The sequence below is a fragment of the Bubalus bubalis genome, chromosome 4 (assembly GCF_019923935.1).
Source record: "Bubalus bubalis isolate 160015118507 breed Murrah chromosome 4, NDDB_SH_1, whole genome shotgun sequence".
NCBI classification, from domain to species: domain Eukaryota; kingdom Metazoa; phylum Chordata; class Mammalia; order Artiodactyla; family Bovidae; genus Bubalus; species Bubalus bubalis.
In genome coordinates, this window is record NC_059160.1 from 84587248 (window position 1) to 84602538 (window position 15291).

General features: G+C 38.8%; 2 protein-coding genes across 4 annotated transcripts in view; both read right to left on the reverse strand.

Moving 5' to 3' along the window:
* Positions 1 to 15291, reverse strand: part of NELL2 (neural EGFL like 2) — a 479083-nt gene that overhangs the window by 184539 nt on the left and 279253 nt on the right. The gene's annotated exons all lie outside the window — the stretch shown is intronic.
* Positions 793 to 1692, reverse strand: LOC102402413 (nascent polypeptide-associated complex subunit alpha-like). Its single transcript, XM_044941664.2, has one exon. The coding sequence runs from the start codon at positions 1681 to 1683 to the stop codon at positions 919 to 921; it is 765 nt and encodes a 254-aa protein (XP_044797599.2). The 5' UTR covers positions 1684 to 1692; the 3' UTR covers positions 793 to 918.

Here is a 15291-nt window from a genome sequence, read left to right on the forward strand (position 1 = left end):
AAGTTTTACCATGTAATTTGCAAAATAAGGACAAATTTTATAAACTCTATATCCAAAAACTGGTTTGAATTTTATTACTTTGGCATAAAGTGGTTTGTTTCTAGAAATAATCCATACTAAATTAGTTACTGCAGTAGCTAAAGATCTCATTATAAATGCCTTAAAATATGATCATCATACAGACTCTAAAAGTATTGCTGTCTCAACTTTGCAATAAACTAATAATATAATATCTTCCGTTCAGTTCAGTCACTCAGTCATGTCTGACTTCTTGCAACCCCATGGATTGCAGCATGCCAGGCTTCCCTGTCCATCACTAACTCCCAGAGCTTTCTCAAACTCCTGTCTATTGAGTCAGTGATGCCATCCAACCATCTCATCTTCTGTCATCCCCTTCTGCTCCCGCCTTCAATCTTTCCCAGCATCAGGGTCTTTTCAAATGAGTCAGTTCTTCACATCAGGTGGCCAAAGTATTGGAGTTTCAGCTGCAGCATCAGTCCTTCCAAAGAATATTTAGGACTGATTTCCTTTGGGATGGACTGGTTGGATCTCCTTGCTGTCCAAGGGACTCTCAAAAGTCTTCTCCAACACCACAGTTCAAAATCATCAATTCTTCAGCACTCAGCTTTTTTATGGTCCAACTCTCACATCCATACATGACTATTAGGAAACCATAGCTTTGACTAGATGGACCTTTGTTAGCAAAGTAATGACTGTGCTGTTTAATATGTTGTCTAGGTTTGGCCATAGCTTTTCTTCAAAGGAGCAAGCATCTTTTAATTTCTTTTCTTTTCTTTCTTTTTTTTTTTTTTCATCCAACAAGAAGCCATAACTTTATTAGATAGAAACAGTACAAATTTCAAACCCAGCTGCAGTTACTCTTTTGAAACACCAAAAAAAGGTCGTCTTTTCAGATGGTTACATTGTTAATTCCATAATAGCATTTACAATATCATTACTGTTGTTCTTCAGGGCTCTGACTGCCTTTGCTCTCGACACATTTGCTTGTGACATGACCGATTCTATGTCCTTAACTTCCACACCTGTTCCGTCAACCTCTTCCTCTTCACTCTCCTCTTGTACAGTTGGAGTCTGTGTGTTTTCTTGGATGTTTGAGACAGCTTCACCTTGAACTTTTAATTTCTCAGCAGCTGCTAACTGTGCTTGCTGAGATAAATCCTCAATCTTGGCTTCCCCAAAAACAATGTAGGTATCTGAAGCTGGGCTCTTGTACACATCTGGTTTTGTGATGACAAAAAGGATATTCTTAGATTTCCGGATAGTGACTCTAGTAACCCCTGTAACCTGTCGAAGACCCAGTTTGGACATAGCCTTCCGTGCCTTCTTTTCACTCCGGCTCTGTTTTGCTTTACTGACTGGTTCTTCATCGATTTCAGCTGCTGCTGCCAGCTGAGCTTGTTGTGTGGTTGCCTGTGTAGAATCCTGTTCCTCAAGCTCTGGGACTGATTCATCACTATCAGATTCTGTTCCAGACCCTGTCTCAGCCTGGGGCTGTGGCAACTCCTGCTCTGTAGCAAGGACGGTGTCTGTGGCTTCACCGGGCATTTTGTGCGGGGAACGCGGAACCAAGATGGCGGCAAAAAGAGAGCGAACGAGCGAGAGCGTGACCCACGCCTGTTGCAGAACGAAGCCTGGCGGAGGGGGAGCATCTTTTAATTTCATGACTGCAGTCACTATCTGCAGTGATTTTGGAGACCAAAAAAAAAATAAAGTCTCTCACTGTTTCCACTGTCTCCCCATCTATTTGCCATGAAGTAATGGGACTGGATGCCATGATCTTAGTTTTCTAAATGCTGGGTTTTAAGCCAACTTTTTCACTCTGCTCTTTCATTTTCATCAAGAGGCTCTTTAGTTCTTCACTTTCTGCCATAAGGGTGGTGTCATCTGCATATCTGAGGTTATTGATATTTCTCCCGGTAATCTTGATTCCAGCTTGTGCTTCATCGAGCCTAGCATTTCCCCTGATGTACTCTGCATATAAGTTAAATAAGCAGGGTGACAATATACAGCCCTGATGTACTCGTTTCCCAATTTGGAACCAGTTTGTTGTTTCATGTCCAGTTCTAACTGTTGCTTCTTGACCTTCATACAGATTTCTCAGGAGACACAGGTAAGGGTCTGGTATTCCCATCTCTTTAAGAATTTTCCACAGTTTGTTGTTAATATCTTATTTTGTTAATAATATATTAGTTCCCCAAATAAATTCATGTTGCATGAATTGACTCTGAAACTGGTAGTAATAAATATATGTGTAAAACACAAGTTCAATGCAAAATCTTACCAAAGACTTATTTTTCTGGAAGGCATTTTCACATACTTAATCTTATTTAACCTTCTTTCCCCCAACAAACTCATAAGACCATTTCTCCCTGTTTAATAGGTGAGGTGACTGACTCAGATATATTAAGTGATTTGCACACATTCCAGTTAGTAAATGATTTGATCATATAAATGTTTTACACTTATTTGTCTATTAAATCCTCAAATTTCTTCTGACATTTAAAAAAAAATTATAGCTATATGCACATCTAAATCTTTAAAATATCCATCTGGCTACCAGAATAACTCTTTATGCACAAGGAGTTGTACAAAATAAGTATGTGTTCTAATTGACTTTTCAGCATTGACAAGTAAAAGGGTGTTCTTAATTTTGCTCCTATACAAGAAGTTGCTGGAACTTTACTGGTGGTCCGGTGGTTAAGAAGCCCCCTGTCAATTCAGGGACTTGGGTTTAATCCCTTGTCAGGAATATCCCACATGCCACAGGGCAACTAAGCCTGTGTGCTATAACTACAAAGCCTGTGTGCCCTAGAACTCATGTTCTATAACAAGAGAAGCCACTTCAGTGAGAAGTCCATTCACTACAACCAGACAAAGCTCACATGCAACAGCAAAGACCCAGCACAATCAAGAATAAATAAATAAAATTTTAAAAAGCTCTCATACACAAACTACAAAATTCTCAAGATACCACATAGCAGCTTTTTCAGTCGTCACAGCATGTTCAGAACTACTTAAAAAGTGGAAAAAAAAAAAAAAGAAAATCTATCGCTGATTTATGTTGCTGTTTGGTAAAAACCAACACAATACTATAAAGCAATTATCTTTCAATTAAAAATAAATAAATTTGAAAAACAAAGAAAAAGCAGGAAAAAAAGGATTTTTTATCTACTTTTTTTTGTTCTTTGGAATGTAGGTCCTACAGAAGCCTTGTTTATTTCCATATTTATGAGAGTTTGCCCCCTTCTCCATCATCATATTATGTCTCTCCCATCACAGAGCTAAACCAGCACAGAGGTCCAGGCAGCCCTTACAAGCTTGTACATAACCCCCTCCTCAACTCTGGCATAAGACCAAAAGCCCTCAAAAGAATCCAATAATACAAACAGACACTGGGGGTAGACATCATGCTCACCTATAGCCATGTTCTATTCTTTACTTAGTTTAAAACAGTGGTTCTCAGTCAGGAGCAATTTTGCCTTCCCAGGGAAATTTGGCAATGTCCAGAGACATTTTTGATTGTCACAACTGTAAGTTGGGAGATGGACAGGTGTGCTACTGGCATCTAATGGGAAAAGACCAGGGATGATGTTAAACATCCCACAGTGCACAGGACAGCCTCCACAATAAAGAATTATCAAGTCCAGAAGGTCAGTAGTATCAAGTTTGAGAAATCCTGGTTAAACTAACACCACTGTGATACATGGGGATATATGCCACACAGGCTCAAGAATTCATCTTTCTAGAGAGGGAGAAGGCAATGGCACCCCACTCCAGTACTCTTGCCTGGAAAATCTCACGGACGGAGGAGCCTGGTAGGCTGCAGTCCAGGGGATCGCTAAGAGTCGGACACGACTGAGCGACTTCACTTTCACTTTTCACTTTCATGCATTGGAGAAGGAAATGGCAGCCCACTCCAGTGTTCTTGCCTGGAGAATCCCAGGGACGGGGGAGCCTGGTGGGCTGCCGTCTATGGGGTCGCACAGAGTCGGACACGACTGAAGTGACTTAGCAGCGGCAGCAGAGAGGAATAAATTAATTAAAGTCTCAAAAATAATAACATGTTTTGAAAAAGCCATTGTTAGAAAGATGTCAATACATAAAGAACTAGTGTAAGAATAATCTTTTTCAAATTTGAATGTAAATGAGAATCACCTGGGAAACCTGTAAAAATGAATATTTTTGAGATTCAACCCAAGATAAGGGCTGCAACAAGGAATCTGTATTTTAAACAACCTCTTTGGGTGAATTTGATACAGCTTGAATCTCTAAACTCTAAGCACTCTAAGAAACTAAATTGAAATAAAATTGCATAGTGATGAAAATAAACTGAGTCTGTGAACACCTAAAATTTTCCTCCAGTTGAACATATGGCTAAAGAACACTGGATAGTTACCAAATTATTAAAATTTATCATATGAACTTTATGCCTTAAACCAGGGCTTTTCAAATTTTCATATGATCAGGAATCAACTGGAGACTTGTTAACATGCAGATCTGATTCAGTAGGTCTGAGATGCAGTATGAGATTCTGCATTTTTAACCAGCTCCCATGTGATGGTCTATATTGTTGGTCCTTGGACCAGCATGTTGAATAATAAAGTCTTAAAAAACAACTGCCAGAGAAGAAAACAAGACGGTGGAGTAAGTGGACGTGGAGTACATCTCTCTCCATGGATACAACAGGAACACACCTTCAGACACAGAAATACATGCAGAACACCAGCTTAAAGCAGACAGGAGTACCTGACTAGCAGAAAAGAATATATAGAACCATGCAAAACTCGGTAGGATGAAGAAACTAGGGGAAAAACAGGTGTGTTAGTAGGACTGGACCTGCCCTCAGCAGATGGGGGAACTGAAGCCGGGGTAGTATCCCCACATCAGGGCAACAGTCTGAGTCAGACTGATAGTGAAAGAGCTGATCTGTGGCAGTCTAAATGGAATGAGAATCAGACAGTCCTTGCCACAGCCGTACATACCTTGGACAGGGACACAGGTCCCCTGGAAGCACAGAAGCTGGGAGCTGGAGTTCAGGGATTGTGGAGCAATCCCAGGGCGAGGGCTGCTATTGACTGAGGAGAGACAGATCAAGGGGATGTGAGGGAGGAGACTGTGGTGGGAAATGCCTGTGGAGGAAAGCTGAGTAGCCATGGAAGCAAGGCATTACTGCTGAGTCACACGGAGGGCGCGGAGCCATCACCATAGCCTCCCTCCCCCCACATGCCAGCATGGGCAGCTGAACAATAGAGAGACTGGCCCATCAAACACCTGATGCACTGAACTACAGAGTAGGACGCCATCCAGTGGGGCCCCTCTACGTGCCTGACACACCAAACAACAGAGAAGGACCCCAGGCAAGGGAGTCCTCTAACTGCCTGAATAGGTGGAGCTACAGAGAAAGACTGGCCAAAGCTGGCCATCGCCAGCTACAAGGGGCTAGAAAAAAGACTCTGATAGGGCATAACTCCTGCAGTGGAGGCAGTCTGTGTCCTGGCATACTTGGCACCGCCAGGGTCCCCGCAAGCCAAGCAGCTGTACCACCTTCACACTCAGCTCTCACTGGGGCAGAGCTGCCACAGGCAAAAATAAAAGTCTTGTTTCTATGCACACAGGGTCGCTCCAGTCATGTCCCATTCTTTGCAACCCTGTAGACTGTGGCCTGCCAGGTTTCTCCAGACAAGAATACTGGAGCATATTGGCCAATACTGGTTGACATACTCTTCTAGAGCACTATATTTCCTGCTGCTCTAGCCGCCAACTCCCCTGAGTACCTGGTGCTGCCAGAACCCCTGCAACCCAAGCAGCTGCACCACCTCCACACCTGGCCTTTACAGGGGCAAACCCAAGTCCTCCAGGCCAGCCTCAGGAGCAAACCCCAGTGGAGGACCCACATGCAGAGGTGGAAATAAAACCACAATTGAAACCCAGGGGCAGTGTGACTAAGGAAGAAGACCCAAAACCTTCCCACCAGCTGTACAAGCTGCAGATTAAATCCTCATGATCCACTGGGCAGACTTTGTGTCTATGGAATATATAAAAGGACACTGAGAGCTCCCACAAAAGAAAACACACTAGTTCTGACAGCTGTGGACATTGGAGGCAAGTACACACAGGAGTAGGACCAGATTAGAATCTGAGCTTCCCCCACAGCAGGTCCAGAGACAAGCACAGTGTTGGAGGGCATCCTAGGGAGGTGAGATGGACTCCTAGCAAAGGAAAGATAAGCTTTTGAGCTTTTTTTTTTTTTCTCTCTTTTCTTAATTTTAATTTTTTAAACATTATTATTTTTTCTACATCTATTCATTTGTTTGCATTTCCTACTGTTCTTTCCCCCTTGCAGTTAATCTTTAATGTATATAAATCTTCATCTACCTCTACTTAACTTTGCATATCCTTTCTTTCTTTTCTTTCTTTCTTTCCCTCTCAACAAATTTCTTAAGCTTTGTTTTCACTGCTTTAATCACCACTTGGCACCTTGCTTCAGTTTTGTTTTCTAGTTTGTGCTTTAGTTAGTTTTGTTCTTAACTGGTAAATATAATTTTTGATTTCCTTTGTTTGCTGGGTCAATCTACTGTACTTTATTTTTGGTGGACAGTTTTGACTTTGTTTATGGGTGAATATGTATATGTGTATATTCCATTATTATTTGACTGATTTTCTAATTGCCATTTGCCTGGGGTTCCTCTTTAGAGTCTCACTTTTGGGTATTTGTTTTAATCTCACCAATGCCATAACAAACCACTTGTGGAATCTTCTTTACTGACCAGAGATCAAGCCCTGAGCCTTTGAAGTGGGAGCACTGACTCTAAGACCCTTGACTACCAGAGAACTAATGCTAGGGAGTATCAAATAGAGAGAACTCATACAAAGGAAATCACTTGAATACAAGACCCAGCATCACACAACCACCAGTAGCACCCTGTGCAGGACACCTCATTGAAACAACAAACAAAACAAAAAAACAAACCCAATCATCAGCAGACAGGATTAACACCTCACTCAGCCTTGCCCATCAGAGGAAAAACAAACAAAAAAACTCAGCACAAATCTCACCCCATATGAAACTTACACAAACCACTGGACCAGCCTTAGGAAGGGAGAAACCAAAAGGAAGAAAGAATTCAACCTTGAAGACTGGGAAAAGGAGACCTCAAGCACAGTAAGTTAAAAAATAATAAGAATAATGAAAAGGCAGAGAAATACTACACAAATGGAGGAACAAACTAGAAACAGAAGTCCAAGTAAATGAAGAAATAGGCAAACTACCTGAATAAAAATTCAGAATAATGATAGTAAAGATGATCAAAAACCTTGAAAACAAATGGAGAAAATGTAAGAATCAATTAACAGAGAACTATAAGAATTAACAAATAAACATAAAGAGAGACACACAATACAATTACTGAAATCAAAAATACTCTGGAAGGAATCAATAGCAGAATATCTGAAGCAGAAGAACGAATCAGTGAGCTGGAAGATAAAATGATGGAAATAACTTTTGAAGAGCAGAATAAAGTAAAAAGAATAAAAAAAACCTGAGGATTGTCTCAGAGACTTCTAGGACAATATCAAACACACCAACATTCAAATTATAAGAATTCCGAAAGATGAAAAGGAAAAGAAAGAGTATGAGAAAATTTTTGAAAAGATTATACTTGAAAATTTCCCCGACATGGAAAAGGAAATAGTCAATTAAATCCAAGAGGCACAAAGAGTCCCATATAGGAGAAACCCAAGGAGAAACAAGCCAAGACACAAACTAATCAAACTAACAAAGACTAAATACAAAGAAAGAATATTAAAAGCAGCAAGGGAAAAGCAACAAGTAACATACAAGGGGAACCCCATATGCTTAACAGCTGATCTTGCAGCAGAAACTCTCTAGAAGGAAATGCAGGATATATTTAAAGTACTGAAAGGGAAAAAATCTACAACCAAGATTACTGTACCTGGCAAGGATCTGACTGAAAATTGATGGAGAAATAAAAAGCTTTTCAGACAAGCAAAAGCTAAGAGAATTCAATACCACCAACCAGCTTTACAACAAATTTTAAAAGGAGTTAATATAAAGAAGGAAGGAAGAAAAGAAGGAAGGAGGAGAGGGAGGGAGGGACTAGGAAAGACAGAGTAAGAGAGACAGGGAGGGAGTGGTAAGGCAGGAAGGAATAAAACAGTTCTCCCGTTGTCTTCTGGTGTGGATTATTAGTTTCTCTAATGCCAACAAGCTGCTTTTCAGATGGACTAAGATTTTTTTTCCTGTTCAGAAACTTTCAATTTTTAAAGCCAGTTAACTGCTTTAAAAAACAAAAAAAAAAGCCTTTCTGCAGAAAATATCTTTATGGTATTCTTACCCATAAAAATAACAATTAGATTACGTATGTATTAAGTAATTCAAAAGTAGTAAAAGTTTAAAAGCACCGAATTTGAAGATAGATGACATGAATTTGTACCCTAGGCTTACTGTTTGCTATCTAAATAACTGATTTGGGGGAAAATCATTTTATTTCCAAGATCTTCAGTTTTCTTAATCACAAAACAAGAGATTATAATAATCATAGGACTGCTATATGAAATAAACTGTTGTATATGGAAAGCTTTCTAAACATTTCTTAACAACAATATGGTTATTAGTTGTTCTTTTTGTTTTTTATATTTTCCCTACTGACAAATAATATAAGAAGAAAAAAGAAGACAACAGAGAAAAGATAGAGAAATTGCATGTTTTCATTTAAGATTTATGCTCACATTTCTTTGTACATGCCTACAGTACACTGAAATGCAAAAATAAAAAGAAAGTAGAAAAATTAGAATGAATTAAAAAGACGGAAATAGGGCAAGAGGAGACAGTGTTTCTTTTGATGTGACAGGTTAAAAAAAAAAAACAGGTATTTGAACTGGATATCTAATTATAATAGTTTATGTTTGAGGTGTGGCATGATTGGCACATTGCAAATGCTAACCAAATGTTTATTAAGATTCTAATCTTCATGTTCATTTAAGTCAAGTGGCATTTATTTAAACAACTTCTGCATGCCAAACATTTGATGTTCAAGTCCATTGGTTTGCAAATTATAGCTAGTATTCAAATCATAGGTGAAAACAGAGTATTCAGTAAAAGCAACGGTAGATACGGGAAATTTTCTGGGATTTGTGGTCCTTCAAGTATGCATGCCATTCCTTTCCTTGCACTACTCAAAATAATTCTTAAAGGAAAATATATAACAATTTAAAACAACTGAATCAATTCTAGCTATAAAAAGCCTACAAGACAATTAGACTTTCTTATATTGTTAATAAGTTCAATACTTTTCTTGCATAATTCTTTAGTGATAAGGTAGCCTAAAGGTGGGGCTTCCCAGGTGGTGCTAGTGGTAAAGAACCACCTGCCAATGCAGGAGACCATAAGAGATGCGGGTTTGATCCCTGAATCAGGAAGATCCCCTGGAGAACGTGGTAACCCATTCCAAAATTCTTATCTGGACAATCCCATGGACAGAAGAGCCTGGCAGGCTACAGTCTGTAGGGTCTCAAAAAGTCAGACACTACTGAAGGGACTTTGCATGTATGCTGCCCTTTAAAGGTGCCCGTCTGTTCAGCATATCTAGGTATTTCAAACCACCAATAAACAAATATTTCTTAAACTCTAAATTGCCAGCTCTATTTAGAAGTTTTAGAAAATTAAATAAAAATAAACAGTCTGTGATCACAAACACTTATAGATGGTAGAAATATATACAAATGCACGTGTATGAATGAATGATGTATGAATGAATGATGTATGAATCCCTTGACAATTAACATGGCATATACTAAAGTATATTACAACCAGACAACTGGATATAAATCAGTTAAGAACAAAGTATTAATTCTTTAGTCAGATAAAATAAAAAATAGATTGAGAAATTAAGTCCATGTACACATAATTCATACAAAGAAAAAATAAAAATTAGGCACTCTAGAACAATTAAATGAGACCAAACAGAAACAGGTGTGTCTGTCACATTGTATTAGTTTTCTAGGGCTAGTATAATAAGGCATCACAAACAGGTAGCTTAAGTGACAGAGATTTATTGTCTCATAATTTTATAGCCCAACATTCCAAAATCAAGGTGTCAGAGGTTTGGTTCTTTCTTAGGGCTGAGAAGGACAATTTGCTTCATGCTCCTCACCTTGCTTCTGGTACTTTTCTGGATATTTTTGGTGCTCCTTGGCTTGTAGGTGCATCAACCAACGTCTGCCTCTATGTTTATATGACAGTCTTCCTGTGTGTCCATGCCAAAATTTCTTCACTTTATAAGGACAACAGTTCAAATTGGAGTAGGGTTCCACAACTTTCCAGTATGACTCCATCTAAACTAAACATCTAGTCACATTTGCAACAGCCCTATGTCCAAATAAGTTCCCATTCTGAGGTACTACAGCTTAGGACTTCAACACAGGAATTTTTGAGAGGCACAAGTCAACCCATAACATAGATAAAACATCATGAGCAAAGAAAAAGATGAAAATAGTAGAAGTGACTTGCTATGGATTAATGGATAAAGAGCTATGTAGGACCAGGCAACAGAAAGCTTGGATATCTTGGCAAAGGAGTTAGGGCTTGATGTGTTGAGCAACAAGAAGGCACCATGGCCTCTCAAGTAGAAGAAATGGGTTTTGTAAGCCTTAGTGGTCCTGCTCGGGTAGGAGAGAGAGACACTAGAGACACAATGACTAAACAGACGGTGACATGAATTAAAAAAAGAAAATTATATCTGGCATCAGCAGTCAGAATGAAAAAGATAAGATGAATATGAGAAAAACTGGTCCATTAGCAAGGGGTTGTTCTTTTCGGGGGTTCAGATTTTCTATATTTTCATCAATTTGAAGAAATATTTCACAAGCTTCCTTTCATTAATATGGCATCAATTGCCAATTTTGGTAAATATATGTGATATGCAGCTATATACATGACTCATCTATGCAGAAGTGTTTTCCTGTTCCTAGCATAATGCCAAAAGCTTGGGTAGAAACAATACCAGCAAATTTAAGGGGTATGGGAAGCAAAAATAAGCTTCTTCATCATAATGCACTATTGGGCTGACAAAGCTGGCACTAATTATGCACTGAAGAGAGAAACTTACCAAATAAATGACTTCTGAAAACAATATCTAAAATTGAATGTCAAGATGATCCTGAAGACTATACTTTCAGGGATCATTTCTTACACCATGTTCATGGATTTTAAGAATCAATATAGTGAAAATGAGTATACTACCCAAAGCAATTTATAGATTCAATGCAATCCCTATCAAGCTACCAATGGTATTCTTTACAGAGCTAGAACAAATAATTTCACAATTTGTATGGAAATACAAAAAACCTCGAATAGCCAAAGCAATCTTGAGGAAGAAGAATGGAACTGGAGGAATCAATCTACCAGACTTCAGACTCTACTACAAAGCCACAGTCATCAAGACACTATGGTACTGGCACAAAGACAGAAACATAGATCACTGGAACAAATTAGAAAGCCCAGAGATAAATCCACGCACATATGGACACCTTATCTTTGACAAAGGAGGCAAGAATATACAATGGATTAAAGACAATCTCTTTAACAAGTGGTGCTGGGAAAACTGGTCAACCACTTGTCGAAGAATGAAACTAGAACACTTTCTAACACCATACACAAAAATAAACTCAAAATGGATTAAAGATCTCAACATAAGACCAGAAACTATAAAACTCCTAGAGGAGAACATAGGAAAGACACTCTCTGACATACATCACAGCAGGATCCTCTATGACCCACCTCCCAGAATATTGGAAATAAAAGCAAAAATAAACAAATGGGACCTAATTAAACTTAAAAGCTTCTGCACATCAAAGGAAACTATTAGCAAGGTGAAAAGGCAGCCTTCAGAATGGGAGAAGATAATAGCAAATGAAGCAACTGACAAACAACTAATCTCAAAAATATACAAGCAACTCCTAGAGCTCAACTCCAGAAAAATAAATGACCCAATCAAAAAATGGGCCAAAGAACTAAATAGACATTTCTCCAAAGAAGACATACAGATGGCTAACAAACACATGAAAAGATGCTCAACATCACCCATTATCAGAGAAATGCAAATCAAAACCACTATGAGGTACCATTTCATGCCAGTCAGAATGGCTGTGATCCTAAAGTCTACAAGCAATAAATGCTGGAGAGGGTGTGGAGAAAAGGGAACCCTCTTACACTGTTGGTGGGAATGCAAACTAGTACAGCCACTATGGAGAACAGTGTGGAGATGCCTTAAAAAACTGGAAATAGACCTGCCTTATGATCCAGCAATCCCACTGCTGGGCATACACACTGAGGAAACCAGAACTGAAACAGACATGTGTACCCCAATGTTCATCGCAGCACTGTTTATAATAGCTAGGACACGGAAGCAACCTAGATGTCCATCAGCAGATGAATGGATAAGAAAGCAGTGGTACATATACACAATGGAGTATTACTCAGCCATTAAAAAGAATACATTTGAATCAGTTCTAATGAGGTGGATGAAACCGGAGCCTATTATACAGAGTGAAGTAAGCCAGAAAGAAAAACACCAATACAGTATACTAATGCATATATATGGAATTTAGAAAGATGGTAACAATAACCCTGTATACGAGACAGCAAAAGAGACACTGATGTATAGAACAGTATTTTGGACTCTGTGGGAGAGGGAGAGGGTGGGATGATTTGGAAGAATGGCATTGAAATATGTATAATATCATATATGAAATGAGTCACCAGTCCAGGTTCGATGCACAATACTGGATGCTTGGGGCTGGTGCACTGGGACAACCCAGAGGGATGGTATGAGGAGGGAGGAGGGAGGAGGGCTCAGGATGGGTAACACATGTATACCTGTGGCGGATTCATTTTGATATATGGCAAAACCAATACAATATTGTAAATTAAAAAAAAAAAAAAGATCCTAAAGTAGTAGTTGATAATATAATGTCAAGAGAAAGTATAGTCAAATCATCAAAAGTTCCCACAATTTTCAGTTTAAAGTGAAAACAGGTAGCAAAGAATCATTCTGAAAAACACAATGTCCAACATAATTTTGGCAAATCTATAGATTATATGTATTGACAAGAGACAAAATGAAGAGGAAAGTACTAAAAAAAGTTGGTAACACTCTACAAGGAATGAAGGACACTGAATGGATGAAGATGGATAAATAATTTTTAAAAGAGAAATATGATAAACATATGGTTCATAAGAAACATAAAATAGGGCAATATGCTCTCAGATATTTTAGATCTTTAATATATAAAAGATGGACAAGTCATCTAGTCATAAAATCTTAATTCAAGCCATGTTTATAAGTATCTAAGGGATTGCAAAACTCTTTCAAAAACAGGAAGCTTCCCTGGTAGCTCAGGTGGCAAAGAATCTGTCTGCAATGCAGGAAACCCCAATTCAATTCCTGGGTCAGGAAGTAACCCTGGAGAAGAGATAGGCTACCCAATCCAGTATTCTTGGGCTTCCCTGGTGGCTCAGATGGTAAAGAATCCACCTGCAATATGGGAGACCTGGATTCAATCCCTGCATTGGGAAGATCCCCTGAAGGAGGGTGTGGCAATCCACTCCAATATTCTTGCTTGGAAAATCCCCATGGACAGAGGAGCCTGGTGGGCTATAGTTCACAAAGAATCAAACATGACTGGGAAGCACATCATCTGCATGGCTGAGACACTGGGGGTTGGTGTAGACAGTACAGAAAAGGAAAAATCAGGATGGGAAAGAAACACCCTTCCTTAGCCCCACTGCCCCTTAAACTATTGCTCTCTCTTTCTTCTTTCTTTCATAAGCAAACATCTGGAATATGTTCTCTTCCTTCATCATATCATTTTTTTCCCATTGTGCAATACTGAATATACTCTAAACTGGCTTTTTTCATCACCATTGCACCAAAATCTCCATGGCTGATGTCCTCAGGAGCATCCTTAAAGTTCAGCACAAAGGATGGCATTCAGTCTTCATCCTTCTCAATCTCTCAGAACATTCTACTTTATTGAAATACTCTCTTTTCCTTGGTTTCTGTGACACCACCTCTTCTTCTCTCCCTCATTTTCAGCCATGAAAATTTTCTGTTTCCATCACCAAATCTTCTTTATAAAATGCTCAAATACTAGGGTTTTTCAAAACTCTCTAGGCAATTTCTACCATTTCCTCAACTACCATTTATATGCCCCCAAATCCCAAATGCTATGTATAATTTAACCTTCTCTGAACTTCACACTGAAGCATAATTCAACTGGTACTCTCCTGTCCCTCAGGCACACTAACCTGACATGATGGTTTTTCTACCAAACACTTGCCTATTTTCAGGCCAGAAAACTGAGTAGCAACCTTGAAACCTCTCTACTTATTATCTACTATCACCAATTAATTAACAGGACTGGCTTTATCTCACAAACACTCAAATACACCCACATCTCCATCTCTATTTTTACTGCAAGCCACTGCTGTCTTCCGTCCACTGGTTGCCCACATCCAGTCTTACCCTCATTCAGCCTGAAGCAGAAGTAATTATCTAAAACAGCACTGTGACCAGGGCATTCCTCTGCTTAAAACTTTTCCTTGACTCTCCCTTGTTCTTAGAACAAAACCTGTAGTCTACTGTGGCCTTCAAGGGTCTGCTTCCCATCATTAACCTCATCAGGCCTCTTCCTGTTCTCTGCCTTCCTTCATTTATTACAAAGAAAAACTTTTGATCTTAAGCCCTTTAGCCATGGTGATTTCCCCTCTTTCCCACTTACTTATGTCCATAACTGATTTTTACTTAATCTTCACACATCAGAAAAAAACTTTTATTCAAACATGACTACCCAGCCAGATCAGAAACCCTGTTAACTTCTTTTTCTTTCAGGCCACTTGCCACATATATAATTAAATGCTGTTTGGTGCAATGATCTTCCTTGCCAGAGAGAATATCAGTTAAGTGCTCCTTATTTACTGCTTCACCTCTAGACTAGACTGGGACAAAATAAGTATTCAATAAATATTTGTCAAATGAATAAATGAATAAATTTTAACAGTGATTTTTAACCCTGATCAAGAAAAATATAGTAAGAATAAATAATCTCAATTAGTTGTATTATTAAAACAGCACCACAGTTCAGTCACTCAGATTAAGCAAATAAAATTTATTTTACTTAAAACTTATCACATTTATTTGTGTACATAATGGCAAGTCTAATTTCTTAGAGAACAAGGATTCTGTAACCAGC